Raw genomic sequence first — 14,849 nt, 5'->3', positions numbered from 1 at the left:
AATAAGTAATAATGAGTAATATACTTAAGTAAAATATTAACAGGGCTCTCTCCGTCACTCGCTTCATACAATCGTAGTTCCAATTTCATTTGATTTTAAGCAACCAAAGTCCATGAAATTTTGCAGACATATTCTAGAAACTAATATCTGTGTCTGTGTTGTTTTAGATTTTTCTAAAAATATGTAGTTTTAAAATTACAGGGGCTCCAAGATTTGTATGTAAATTTTTAAGACCGCGTAAGTTTGAAACCGAATATTTGAACAGAAATCTGGAAAACCACAGACATAGATATTAGTTTCTAGAATTATGTCTGCAAAATTTCATGGACTTTGGTTGCTTAGTATTCAAATGAAATTGGAACTACGTTTGTATGAAGCAAGTGACAGAGAAACCCCTCTTAAGTATGAATTGAACATTTGAAAAGAGTGACCGCCGAGTTTCTCAGCGGCAAATTATTTTAACGATTCAAAAGTACTTGTAAAAGTTTCCTTGAATAGAAATATATTCTATTCTGTGCTATTCTATAGAGGCCAAATAATATTTATCTTAAAACTGAAAGAGTTCCCACGGGATCTTAAAACCTAAATCTACGTGAAGTTGTGGCCGTAATCTATTTATGGGCATACAGATCTTTGTCCGTTCTCAAGGAAAACAATGCCTGCGCATTTCTTATATCCGATACTAGTATTAATTTTCAAATACTAATCAAATAATAATCACTCGCAAGTGAGCGTGAAACAGTAGTGTTCGTGCGCAGAGGCGCCGGCGGCACCGCGCGCGCTGCGGCTGGCGGGCGTGGGCGCGCGCGGCGTGCGCGTGGCGTGGCGCGCGCGGCTCGGCGCCGGCGTGCACTTCGCCGCGCTGTGCACGCCGCTGCACGCGCTGCCCGCGCGCGACCCGTCCCCCGCACCCGCGCCGCTCAACCTCACCGTGGAACAACGCGCCGACAACGAGTACAGTACTTGCTTGTTATTGGTTTGTTGCTTTTAGCCCATGCGAGTTACGTAAGCGGCAGCCGGAAGGATTTTTGAAGGAAACGGAAATGAATTTTTACTAAATTCTAAAGTCCTTACATTTTAGCCTAACTTAGCGTCTGCATTTATATTATGACGACCTAAAGTTACTTTAATCTAACCTAACCAAGAAACTGCGGCGAGGTGTGACTTCACATCTCTCACTGGCGTAAGTACTTCAACTAACAGGTAATATTAAAACAAAGACCAGTTGCGATCAGTTGGAGTGACGAGTGGCGCTGCGCTGGACTCGTGAGCTGGACGTGCTCCAAGCCTGGTTTGCTGCGCAAGTGATTTGAACTGTTTGTCGTTGGAGCGTGTAACATGCGCATAAGAAATGAAAATAAATAGGGTTATGTTAGCCACCGCTTCACCGGCTCTGGATCCTCTCCGACTGTTATGATTTTAGCAGTCTATGTATGTATGTATGTATGTTTGTATCCAGATTCTGTGTGTTCCACCGTAGCGCCTAAACTACTGGGCCGATTTTGATGAATGAGGTGTCAATCGATTCGTTGTATAGGCCTGGGTGACATAGGCTATATTTTATACGAAAACAATTGGCCAGACGGATGTTACATCAAAAAAAGTGAGGGTCTTAAAAAATTTTTAGTTGCTATTGCTGTTGCTTTATTCGCACGACCACGACATTCGTATTGAATCTTACTCAAGACGATGAAGACGATGATAGCACTAAGCACCTATCTCATTTCTTTCTTTTTAGTTTATTTTACTTGTACCAAGTCAGGTTCAAGTTGTCTCATTTTTCTGTAGTCGGGTTACTTTGGAAGTCGGTTAATAACTGTGTTATTAAAAACAAAAGGCATCTCCACCTCTGCTCTAAGTTCGTATCACAGAAAAAAGTATTGTGAGGCGTGTGGTCCGTCGGCGGCGCTGAGACACTTGACCGGAGCTGCCTCAACTATCTGTTTCTATTTTCATTCGTGTACGTCGCCATGTGTGTAGCGTGTAACTCGATCACTGCGCAGCGTCGACGCGGACGGCTCCGCGCTGCTGGCGGCGCGCGTGGCGGGCCTGCGCCCCGCGGCCGCCTACTCGCTGCGCCTGCTGGCCGCCAACCACGTGGGCACGTCGCCGCACTCCGATGCACTGCTCTTCACCACGCTCGAGGAAGGTCGGTGTGTTTGTATTGTAATGTGTATGTACATAAGATGACTCAAAATTTTTGACGGCTTTGGTCTCGTGGTAAATGACGACCACGACGACCCTTCGACGTAGGCCCCTGACTACGTAGGGCGGTTCGGTCCACTCCTAGTGTAGGCTTTCGCCTACTTTACCCTACTCTATTAAGCCGTTATGACCAATCCTGGTCACGGCACCAAATTGTAACTGAACTAACGGAGTCCTAAGAAACTCTACCCTATTTTTCCTTCGGATCTTTCTAAAGATTACATTTTAAAACAATTTCTTTAAAGTGGCACGTGTATCGTATAGCGGTAGGACCCCTTGTGATGTTGTGTCCATAATAAACCAAGAACTTTTAGAGCGTCGGAAATAATGAGTTCATCAGACTTAAACGACTTTACGGAGTTCAAGTATTGAAAATGTGTGTCTGCGTATAACATCTCTCATGCATTCGGTCCGCAACGCTATTGCCAGTTCTAACTTAGTTCGAGTATTGAAAGTGTGTTGTTTGTGTATGAATATTTATTTAGCATTTGGTCTGATAAGACAAACGCTAGTTCAAGAATCAAAATGTGTGTTCCGCATAGGAACGCATTAAAATATGAAAGGATCATGAGACTGCTCTTACAAGACAACACTTCATATAGAGCCCTACTTATTAGACGTGTGTGTGTGAGTGTGCTTCTTCCTTCGTAAAGGAAGAAGTTGTGTGCGGCATCATTCACTCTAGTTGGCGTAAAAGGGGTTTAGAGTGAATGATGGTACGTAGCTCCACCACGCCACGTACGGTGAGCTTCTGCCTTCCCTTGGTATCCCATCGTCATACTGGGACCCTCGATAAATCAAGAGATCAATATGGCACATAAAATACCAACGAACAGTAGCTCCCCCCCCCCCCCCCCACACACACACACGTCATCATCCAAATAAACAGCGCAGCGTATGCAAGCATACTTTAGGAAGTGGTGCGTGCCACTTATGATCCCACGTTGCAGCCGAAGCTGAAATAGCATTTTTATAGTGGTGCCCTCCCACTACAGACCTGTAATAGGTTTCAAGGACGGGTCAGACTCACTGCGGGAATATCCACAGGCCTTAACCCAACCTTCAGTATATATGCATTAGCGTAATTTTGTATAGGTATGTTATTAATATTGGGTAACCACCACAAGGCGGTTAAGTATTCCAACAAATGTCAGAATACAAACAGAACAGCAGCATTACCTGCCCTCTGTGGTCAGTCTGTTATTAAAGCACATTAGAATCATCTCAGCAAAGGATTCACAAAGCGCCTAAGACACTAGGGCTCTCCTCAGTTAGGATTGACAAAGCATCAAAGGCACCAGGGTTCTCCCTCGCATAAGTTTCTTCCAACGCGCTCTGTCATATATCAGATAGTTTGTTAATATCACCGAAAGCCATCTCAAGCAAAGATCACCGAACATCCGGAGGACACGCGGTTCTCCCCGCCTGAGCAGCCACGTCGTCAACAGTTCAAACATAAATCGCTTTTAGATCTTAGGAGGTATCGCCCCTATATAACAAATATATCTGTGTAATTAAAGTGGTCCCTTCTATTCGAGTGTTTGCTTAGAATGTTTCTCTCCAAACACCAACTTGGTCCGAGTCTCAACTCAGTATTCTTTAATATAAACTTTATGTATCGCCCCAGTACAGAATTTAAACAAATTAATTATCTTCGCGCATTACGACGTCCGCGCAGGCACCGCCCGCCGACGCAAATGCGCGCAGGCACCGCCCGCCGACGCAAATGCACGCGGTCCCGCTGTGCGGGTTAGTCGTTCACGTTTTGATTTCGACTCGCTTCGAGCGCTAACGCCCACGCACACATCGTTCACGACGCAATTCGACCTCAGTCGATCGCGCCGCTGCATCACCGACATGCCAAACGGTGTTTGCCTCTTTTCGAAAATGCGGACGGCCCACATTAAGATTGAAACGTCTAAAGGAATTAATTTTATGTTCGTATGTGTAAGTACATCTCTACAAGTATTCACTGACCTGATTTTGATAAAATTGAAGCAAAAATTTTAATACTATTTTTATATAATTTTATAACACTATGGTGAGAATCTAGGGTAGTTACACTAGCTACTCTGTCGCTACTGTGTTTAGACGGTTCGACGAAGCTCTGTGTGTAATATCATATCCTTACTCTGTCACTATGTTTCGGCCCACTGGTTCACGGCTAAACCAGAACCCCAATTCACAGTGGACGATCGCATAGGCTTCTAAGGAATCGTTCGACCAAATGGAAGGGAATGCTCTCATCTCACTCTGCATCTGCATTCATCTCACTCTCTATAAGGTTTCACTTGTACCGCGTGCGAACTGCAGATACAGTTTTTTACACAGCACCGACGGGATCTCCTCAAAATGTTCGAGTAAGAGCTGTCAGCTTGGAAGAACTCCTCGTGTCTTGGTCGGTAAGTGAATATTTTCCTATTTATCTATCTTTGTCTAACAAAAATGAAATCACCAAGTTGTTCGCGCCCAATGGGTACACCGTCCTCCACAACGCCCACCGTTTCGGCTGCCTTCATGAGATGCTACCGTTCGTACGGTTTGAAACTAGTTTCAATGGCAGTCGCTGAGTAGTCTTGGTCCGCACCAGGGCGCAACACTTCGCCTCCCGACTGCCGGTGTGCGGGCGCGCGCCGACCTCGTGGCCAATATTAATGACTAGATGATGCCCGCGACTTCGCCCGCGTGGATTTAAGTTTTTTGAAATCCCGTGGGAACTCTTTGATTTTCCGGGATAAAAAGTAGCTTATGTGCTAATCCTGAATATTATCTATCTCCATTCCAAATTTCAGCCAAATCTGTCCAGTAGTTTTTACGTGAAGGAGTAACAAACATACACACACACACACATACAAACTTTCACCTTTATAATATTAGTGTGATATGAATTTATAGCGTAATTAGTTTGATCGCAAGAAAAAGTGATTTAATATTGGCTAGTTGGCTAGTTATTGTTGTCCCAGTAAGGAAAGCCGTTGAGTTATTGTGATGTTGTGATTATCGAATAGTAACCCGTTGCGTTGATTCATGGTTGTGAACGTGGTATTGCTTGGGGAACTTAAAATTGTACATAATTCTATTGTGAATGGTTTGTACGTACGTGCGTCGTAGCGTACCTACTATAATAATTCTATAGTTTAGTAATATCGCTTTGAGAATATGGATACGTTTTGTCGCTAAGGGATATTGTATAAGAATTGAATATGACGATTTGATTTTAATTTCTTGCCTTCATGATAATTTTGAACTATTTTCTGAATCCCAACAAAACGCCGTGTGGATTTATTTGTACGAACAAGATAACTGACATTTGATTTTTTTATACGCAATAATTTGGTGATGCGTAATTTGACCGGGATTCATAAAGCTTAGAGTGGTGTTGTCCGGCGTACTTGTCCGATAACCGCACCTTGATCGCGTTCGAATATACCCTTCTAGTAAAATGTTTAGGTGGTTAAATATTATGTAAAATGTGAATCATAATAAAAATATTGCCAGAATATGATTTATTGTACTTATTATGATTTATTAAACTACCCAGAAAGGATTCTCTGATGATTACCGGATATTGAGGCGGAACAGATAAAATTGGGGTTTCTGGATCACAACTTTGGTTCACAACGAATTGTGAGAGCTCCGAGCCTCGCCTGGAGGACGACGACCTCACTACGTCACTACAGGTCTCGGTCGTTAGTATTCCTAGATCACACACACTTTTTGTACACTCTCTTGCATCAACTCACATGACCTAGACTATGAGCTGAATTGCGGGAAAGCCCCTCGGTACTTGCTTTTAGCGTGTTTAATATTACAATTCATAATGGTACGACCGGTGCAGGCGCCGGCGCAGGACAGCTGGAACGGTGAGTTGCTGGGCTACGCCGTGTCGTGGCGCGAGGTGGCGCGTGGTGCGCCAGCCGATGGGCCACGAGAAGACGCGGCGCCGCGTGGCGAGGCCGTGGCACGCGGCTGGAGCGGCGCCGAGCTGGCGTTGCGCGGCCTGCGCCCCTTCGCACGCTACGCACTTACGGTGCGCGCCTTCAACCGCGCGGGCGTCGGTCCGCCCTGCGCTGCCGTGTACGCCGCCACCGCCGACGGAGGTACCTAACTACAAGGAACTAACTGCTGTAACATAACACTTTTTTTTTAAATTTACTATAAAATTATTATATTATATTGGAATCGTGTGAAGATATTCGTGCTTCAGTACTGACAATCTCACAAGTTTTTCACTCCGCAGTGCCGGAGGAGCCCCCGAGCTCGGTGTCGTGCGAGGCGGTGTCGGCGCGCTCGCTGCGCGTGCGCTGGCTGCCACCGGCCCGGGCGCCCGCACTGCCCCTCCGTGGCTACGACCTGCACTATGCGCCCGTGGATCACTCCGACAGTTAGTGCTCGAATTTTTCTCTCGTATCTCTGCAGACGCGTCGTAGCGTAGCGGTAATGGCAGTCGTGATCCACAGCGTGGAGTGGAGTGGAGGCGAGCGGCACGGAGGCGGTGCGTGCGGCGCCGGGTGGCGAGGCGCTGCTGAGCGGCCTGCGCGCCGCCACCAACTACTCCGTGAGCGTGCGCGCGCGCTCCGAGCGCGGCGCCGGGCCCGCGTCGCCGCCCGCGCTGTGCCGCACGCGGGACGAAGGTGAGACTGCGGTCTAATATTATATTTGGGCTGCAAATTGCAAACAGCAGTCTCAGTTTTCATCTAGTGCTTTGGTCTACTAAGTTTGGTGTAAAATGTTCACTTTTTATTAAGTCTTTAATTAAATAAATAAATAGTAAAATAAATAAGCCAGTCAGAGATCCCAGTAAGCCTCGCTCACCATCTGAGGCGACTGGGGTTCCGTGGCAGTTCGCTCGCAGCCAGGATGCAAAACGCGGTCTTGCTAGACTCGGCTAAGATAGTCCGCCAGTTTCTCAACCTGTCGCCCTGACCCCCGGCCGTTTGGTCTCCCCTGCCGGGGTGTAATCCTCCGCCCGGTACATAGGTATATGTATTTATTTTTATGTATGTAAGTATATTATATTCCCATTGGCTTTTGTATAATATATCTATTTTGTACCCGGGCGTGAGAGCAAGTAGTATAGGATAAAAATAAATAATATGGCACATTATAATGGCGTACGTGAGTAGCGTATGAAGAGAATAAATTACAAAACGGCTACGTTACGTTTTCTAATTGATTTATTCGTAACACTCCTCACTAAGTGGAACTTCGCCCTTAGTGCCGGGCGCGCCCGAGCCGCTGCGCGCGCTGGCGGCGGGGCCGGACGCCGTGCGCGTGTCGTGGGCAGCGCCGGCGGCGCGCGGCGGCACGCTCACGCACTACACGCTCTACACCCGGGAACTCGGCAAGTATGAGCTTTGATGACTACTCCCGTCGCGAGCCACTTGCCGAATGACACTTTAATGGCCTTTGTGACTGAAGAGTCGGCGGTGAGTGGTCGCAGCGCGTGGCGGCGGCGGACGAGGACGAGGCGTGGCACGAGGTGCGCGGGCTGCGCGAGCGCGCCGTGTACGAGTTCTGGGTGCGCGCCGCCACCGCCGCCGGCGCGGGTGCGCCCAGCCGCGCCGTCAGCGCCGCGCCGCAACCCCTCCGTGAGTATATCTGATCATTAATATACGACTCCACTGATGGGAAGCTTGTCGCTCCATGTAAACACTATCCAAATGTGTCGCCAGTAGCGGCTCGGATCTCGTCGCTGGGACGCGAGGTGCGCGCGGCGCTGGGCGCACGCGTGCGCCTGCGCTGCGCCGCACTGGGCGCGCCGCCCATCGCGCGCCGCTGGGCGCCGCTGCCGCGTGCGCACACCGTCACCGACACCGGCGACCTCGTCATACATAGTAAGCTACTAGCCCATCAACTTATTCCATCATCCGGTACTTATCGGTCGACAACTATACTTTAGTAACTATAACCAACTTTAAGCATATAAAACAGAGTATAATACAAATAAACAAAATTGTTTAAGAATGAAGCCTATCTAAGACAGGCCAACTTACATTTTCACTAATAGCATCGAGCGATAGGAAGCTCGAAATGATTGATAGCGAATGTTCGTTCGCTCGGTGCCAGAGGTGGAGCAGCAGTCGGGCGGCAACTACTCGTGCTGGGCGCGCAACGCGGCCGGCGCCGACGCCGTCACGTACGCGCTGCGCGTGCTGCGCGCGCCCGCCCCGCCCGCGCCGCCGCGCCTCGTGCGCGCCGAGCCGCACGCGCTCGGCCTCGCCTGGAACCCGCCGCCCGACGGCGGCGCGCCGCTGCTCGGTGAGTGCACCGCACCAAGTATAGTCGTAGGTCATGCTTTAACGTAGTCGGCAGTAAATCTTGTTTCGACTCCTACTCGTCCCTACTGGAATAGAAAATGGCATTATTATTTTAAAAAAATTGGACATAATATATTGCCAGTTTGAATGCGTATGCCGGGCAGGGTACACGCTGCTGTGGTGGGCGGAGGCGGAGGTGGGCGCGGAGGCGGCGGCGCGGCAGTGGCGCGCGGGCAGCGTGGCGCGCGGCGCGACGCTGCGCGGGCTGGCGTGCGGCGCGCCGTACCGCGTGGCGCTGCGCGCGCACAACAGCGTGGGCGCGTCGCCGCCCTCGAGCACGCTCACGCTGCGCACGCGGGGTGACAGTAAGTATGCTCGCTTTCATTCATTTCATCACACTAATATTATAAAGGAGAAAGTTTGTATGTGTGTGTGTGTGTGTGTGTATGTTTGTTACTCCTTCACGCAAAAACTACTGGACGGATTGGGCTGAAATTTAGAATGGAGATAGATTATACCCTGGATTAGCACATAGGCTACTATTTATCCCGGAAAATCAAAGAGATCCCAGGGGAATTTTAAAAACCTACATCCACGCGAACGAAGTCGCGGGTATCAGCTATTTCTTAATAATAATTAATAAACACCAGTCTGTTTTTTATCTAGTGCTTTGGTCTATAAAAAATGGTGAAAACTGTTTCTCTTTAAATTAAGTCTATCACTAAATAAATAAAATAAATAAAATAAATAAATTCATGATAATATTATTTCTAATGATTTGACCCGAATCAATATTGTGAAACTTCTTCAGGGTTCACAGCGAAGGCAACCTAAGCTGATGGAGTCAGAGGGACGGTCGGTACCCGGATGGGGTTCCGAGAGCAAAATTTAGGATTTGAGAAGGCACTCGCCTTATAGCTTTTCTCCGTGATGTGCTTGTACCTTAGATGATGGTGTAGGCATATTATGTATTTGTAAGAAGATGCTACAATTGTGTACACAATGTGGGTCTAAGGTACCAGGGGTTACAGCTCCATTCAAAGTGAGGCAACGCCCGAGCTACTCTTTTGAGTAATCAGCTTCATGTTGAGGATTGTTTCTTGTTCCATGAACCGTGGCGGTGTTCGTTCTAAATGACCGCATTTGTAGCGGAGCCTTCTCTATGTGACGGTATGAATTGACTCTGTCAGTCCAGAGCTACAGCTGATGTTTGTCATAATAAATGGTTCGTAGTCATATTGGAAACTGATAGGAAATGAGAAGGGGTTTTGTGCACAGAGGCCGTGGCGCCGACGGGCAAGGAATGCATCTGGGTGAACAGCACGGCGCTGCGCGTGGCGCTGCTGGCGTGGGGCGGGCGCTGCGGCGTGGCGCGCTTCTCGCTGGCGCTGCGGCGCGCGGGCGGCGCCTGGGCCGACGTGCCCGCCGCCGCCGACGGCGCCGAGGTGAGTCTCGTCGACCGACGCGCGTCCGCCTGCCCGCTGCGACGTGAACAGTAGTGCTAACATGCTATCCGCTGTCTCGCTGCTCCGAGTTCGAGTGCAGTTCGTAATTAACCCTCTTGTTATACTTGTTACATTACTCCAAAACGCCACTCACAGGGTCGGATAATTGCTGCGGTTATTTGGTTGCACGAGGTATGTCCTAGCCACTTAGAAATGTCCTGTCCTAAATCGTTATTTTACTTGGTCAATTGATCCACAACCTCCAAACCGACCGAAGGCTATATTGCGGAGCCCGAGATCAGGGTTATTTCGTATGGCGAGGCAGTGGCCCTGACATCGATGTAAATTTATTTTGTGTGTTATTTTGTCCTTTTTCGACAGGCAACCGATTTGGAACCGGGCACGTGGTACGAGATTCGCGTGTTGGCACACTCGCCGGCAGGTGACACTCCCGCGCTCTACAGAGCCGCCACGCTCACGGAAAATGGAGGTGATTTAAATTATATGACTATTAAAAATTTAGCAAAAATTGAGTTACATTCAATATAATTATGTTACTAAATAACTATAATCGTGAAATAAACATAGTATAATATTATTGACTCGTATCAATTAAACCAATTTTAGATGCGTCGTTTCTCATTCAGATCGGATAGGCGAACCGATCGAGCTGCCTCTCGAGGCGCGCATGAGTGCGGCGGACGACGAGGCGGGCGAGGCGCGCGCGGCGGCGTGGTGGCGCGGCGGCGCGGGCGCGGCGGTGGCGCTACTGGCGGCCGCGCTGGCGCTGCTGCTGGGCGCCGCTGCGCTGCTGGCGTGCCGAGCGTGCCGCGCGCAGCACGCGCAGCCGCCGCGCGACGCGCACGCGCAGCCGCTCTACGTCGCGCAACCCGCGCAGACCAACGGGAAGACGATCACTCCACCCGATGGTGAGCGCATGCTATTTAGATTATAATTATGTGTTATTTCAAAAATCGTTTGGTGTTTTATGTTCACACGCACGCATACAATACACATCACACACTTCACTTGGGGAGGACGAGGGGAAGCCGAGTACTTCCTTCAATCATGTAACTCGGCCGTAAATTCTGGATAACTCCTATGGATGGTAATGTGTAAAGTATATATACTTAAGCCTATTATACGTTTACACATAAAACCATAACAGAATATTTCCCATCATAGTTCTATAATATGGGGCTTCTGATTGTTCCACCGATTCCTTATGTTTTTCCGATTCATTTATGTAAATGAAGTTCTTCATTTATATGGCAGCATAATTTGAATTTGCCGCGCACACGTCACAAGTGTCAAGTGTCAACTGTCAAGAGTTGTGCCAGTGTTGAAAATGAACGTTATTTTTTCCGAATGTTTTTTGAATTTCATGCAATTGGGATATTGGAATCTGATTAAAAAATTAAATTAAATTATGATTAAATTCAATTAAGTAATCCACCTTCAATTGCTGCAAATATTCTTTCATGATATTATTATTTTCGTCCTAGCAAAAAATTACAATATTTAAATAATTTTTATGAATATATCATTATTGTGACGTCATCGCGCGCAACAGATCTGCACGAGATCAGCCCGTACGCCACGTTCAGCATGTCGAGCGCGAGCGCGGGCGGCGTGCGCTCGTGCGCGCTGCACCTGCGCTCGTTCGCGCGCGAGCCACTCGCGCTGGCCGCGCCGCCGCCGCGCCCGCAGCTGCTCGCGCATCCCAATGGTGAGCCGCATCACTGTTAGCGAGGGCGTGTGACGTCATCGCGCGCAACAGATCTGCACGAGATCAGCCCGTACGCCACGTTCAGCATGTCGAGCGCGAGCGCGGGCGGCGTGCGCTCGTGCGCGCTGCACCTGCGCTCGTTCGCGCGCGAGCCACTCGCGCTGGCCGCGCCGCCGCCGCGCCCGCAGCTGCTCGCGCATCCCAATGGTGAGCCGCATCACTGTTAGCGAGGGCGTGTGACGTCATCGCGCGCAACAGATCTGCACGAGATCAGCCCGTACGCCACGTTCAGCATGTCGAGCGCGAGCGCGGGCGGTGTGCGCTCGTGCGCGCTGCACCTGCGCTCGTTCGCGCGCGAGCCACTCGCGCTGGCCGCGCCGCCGCCGCGCCCGCAGCTGCTCGCGCATCCCAATGGTGAGCCGCATCACTGTTAGCGAGGGCGTGTGACGTCATCGCGCGCAACAGATCTGCACGAGATCAGCCCGTACGCCACGTTCAGCATGTCGAGCGCGAGCGCGGGCGGCGTGCGCTCGTGCGCGCTGCACCTGCGCTCGTTCGCGCGCGAGCCACTCGCGCTGGCCGCGCCGCCGCCGCGCCCGCAGCTGCTCGCGCATCCCAATGGTGAGCCGCATCACTGTTAGCGAGGGCGTGTGACGTCATCGCGCGCAACAGATCTGCACGAGATCAGCCCGTACGCCACGTTCAGCATGTCGAGCGCGAGCGCGGGCGGCGTGCGCTCGTGCGCGCTGCACCTGCGCTCGTTCGCGCGCGAGCCACTCGCGCTGGCCGCGCCGCCGCCGCGCCCGCAGCTGCTCGCGCATCCCAATGGTGAGCCGCATCACTGTTAGCGAGGGCGTGTGACGTCATCGCGCGCAACAGATCTGCACGAGATCAGCCCGTACGCCACGTTCAGCATGTCGAGCGCGAGCGCGGGCGGCGTGCGCTCGTGCGCGCTGCACCTGCGCTCGTTCGCGCGCGAGCCACTCGCGCTGGCCGCGCCGCCGCCGCGCCCGCAGCTGCTCGCGCATCCCAATGGTGAGCCGCATCACTGTTAGCGAGGGCGTGTGACGTCATCGCGCGCAACAGATCTGCACGAGATCAGCCCGTACGCCACGTTCAGCATGTCGAGCGCGAGCGCGGGCGGCGTGCGCTCGTGCGCGCTGCACCTGCGCTCGTTCGCGCGCGAGCCACTCGCGCTGGCCGTGCCGCCGCCGCGCCCGCAGCTGCTCGCGCATCCCAATGGTGAGCCGCATCACTGTTAGCGAGGGCGTGTGACGTCATCGCGCGCAACAGATCTGCACGAGATCAGCCCGTACGCCACGTTCAGCATGTCGAGCGCGAGCGCGGGCGGCGTGCGCTCGTGCGCGCTGCACCTGCGCTCGTTCGCGCGCGAGCCACTCGCGCTGGCCGCGCCGCCGCCGCGCCCGCAGCTGCTCGCGCATCCCAATGGTGAGCCGCATCACTGTTAGCGAGGGCGTGTGACGTCATCGCGCGCAACAGATCTGCACGAGATCTCACGTGCGTTGGCACCTTAAACGTTGAACTACAACAACAATTTTACTACTGTGGCCATTGTTAAGGTTTTGTTTAAGTGACTTCGAATAAAATAAAAATATCTTAAAGTATCTTCATCATCTTCCCAAAGTTATTTATTTACTAATCATTAGTTTCGCATCTCCTACTCGAGTAGAAAATATTCGAACTAAAAATTTGAATAAGTATTATTACTCTATTATTACTCTAATAAAAGAATATATATTTATATATAGAAGATTATAATACTTATTCTTTGAATAAGTATTATTACTCTATTATTGTTCTGTCAGAAAAATGTGCCAAAAATTACCAAACTTAGCCTAAGTCAATATCTACACAACGCATTAATTTAACTCGATAAGAATAAGTGCCTACAATAACTAATTGGATTTGTCTGTCGGTGCGGCAGACTACGGCAGCGCGCGTGACAGCGACTCCGAGTCGAGCGGCTCGCCGTGCGCCGCGTGCGCCGCCGAGCTGTACCGCGTGCCCGCCGCGCGCCTGTCGGGTACGTAGCGCCCCGCGCCGTGTGCCGCGCCGTGTGCCGCGCCGTGTGCCGCGCCGCGCTCACCGCCCCGCCTGTTGCAGACACGCTGCCGGCCGGCGCGCCGGGCGCCGACTCCAGCGCGGACGACGGCTCGTACGCGCGCCGCGAGCCGCCGCGAGCGCGCGCGCGCCGCCGCGACCACGCGCCCGCCGCCAGGTGATGCCGCCGATAGTTCCCTCCTCCGCTCCTCCATTCTGTACTAAACTTGGTGCCATTCAATTTCAATTGATCACTAAGAACCCCGTGCGGTGAACCGTAGATTCTGATTTGTAGGTTACAGTTTGGCTAATGTGATAGTCACAGAGTTGGTTTCGATGGTGTAACTATAAATGGATATTTTCTCTGTTTCCTGAAGCCATCGGTTCTAAGATGGAGAGGCGCTAGTGAGTGTCGTAGTGAGAGCTAGCTAGCGCGCGAACCCCGGCATGGCTTCCGAGCTTCCGATCCTACTCGTAGTGGCGCGAGCGACGCGACGCGGCGCGCGGAGCGCGAGGCTCCGATTCCATTAAATGCTTAGTTTAAACGAACAACCCGAGGCACCATTTAACTATTGTGTTTTAGGAATAACTTTGCTAACTCGCCGTTCGCGTTACTAAGAATTTAAATTTAAGCACGGTGATCGCTCGCCGCTCTGGCGCGGCGCGGAGTTTTTTATTTGTTTTTTAAATTAAAGTTTTTTTTTTTCAAAAGTATGCGATAACATCTAAATGGTGTCTCGGAGGTATCAATAAATTCCATTATCATTCAAAATGTAAGAAACCTAATTTATCAAAGATCAGAAATTCATTGGCGTGGAATATGCATGAAGCGCATGTTGGGGGATGACTGTGCCCACTGGCTGCTGCGGGGGCCGCCGCAGCTGACCACGCCGGCCCTCCGCCGGAGACAGACTCGTGCGTGTGTATTACCCGGCTACAGTCACGTTATGTACCCGCAAGGACGCTCCCGCTGCATGAAGCTGAATGTAGTTCCATAGATGAAATTCTTGTCAAGTGCAGTTCGTTTCACATCAAGCGCCGCTGAGCGCTCGCCTCCTGCGCAAGTACAAGGCCAGTGGTGTTTGGGGGTGGAGCGAGCTGTGCGCGTGCGCGGCTAGTGACGCGGCTGTGTTGCAGGTTCCCGCCGGC

The 14,849-nt window shown here is 50.9% G+C and overlaps 1 protein-coding gene across 1 annotated transcript in view; it reads left to right on the top strand.

Annotated features, from left to right (window-relative positions):
• The window catches only part of LOC123872146 (Down syndrome cell adhesion molecule-like protein Dscam2), a 38,926-nt gene extending 25,044 nt beyond the window's left edge, over positions 1-13,882 (top strand). The window contains exons 20-36 of the mRNA XM_045916309.1: positions 759-954; positions 2,004-2,149; positions 4,537-4,607; positions 6,044-6,305; positions 6,446-6,589; positions 6,666-6,839; positions 7,424-7,553; positions 7,627-7,796; positions 7,881-8,042; positions 8,275-8,466; positions 8,630-8,830; positions 9,744-9,910; positions 10,292-10,400; positions 10,558-10,839; positions 11,484-11,639; positions 13,585-13,683; positions 13,764-13,882. Of these exons, the coding sequence (XP_045772265.1) occupies positions 759-954; positions 2,004-2,149; positions 4,537-4,607; positions 6,044-6,305; positions 6,446-6,589; positions 6,666-6,839; positions 7,424-7,553; positions 7,627-7,796; positions 7,881-8,042; positions 8,275-8,466; positions 8,630-8,830; positions 9,744-9,910; positions 10,292-10,400; positions 10,558-10,839; positions 11,484-11,639; positions 13,585-13,683; positions 13,764-13,882 (2,780 nt within the window). The remainder of the gene's footprint in view (positions 1-758; positions 955-2,003; positions 2,150-4,536; positions 4,608-6,043; positions 6,306-6,445; positions 6,590-6,665; positions 6,840-7,423; positions 7,554-7,626; positions 7,797-7,880; positions 8,043-8,274; positions 8,467-8,629; positions 8,831-9,743; positions 9,911-10,291; positions 10,401-10,557; positions 10,840-11,483; positions 11,640-13,584; positions 13,684-13,763) is intronic.
• The last annotated feature ends 967 nt before the right edge of the window (positions 13,883-14,849 follow it).

The sequence above is a fragment of the Maniola jurtina genome, chromosome 2, assembly GCF_905333055.1.
Source record: "Maniola jurtina chromosome 2, ilManJurt1.1, whole genome shotgun sequence".
Lineage (NCBI taxonomy): Eukaryota > Metazoa > Arthropoda > Insecta > Lepidoptera > Nymphalidae > Maniola > Maniola jurtina.
Note: the sequence above shows the minus strand (reverse complement) of the source record. Positions and strands in the feature narration are given on the sequence as shown.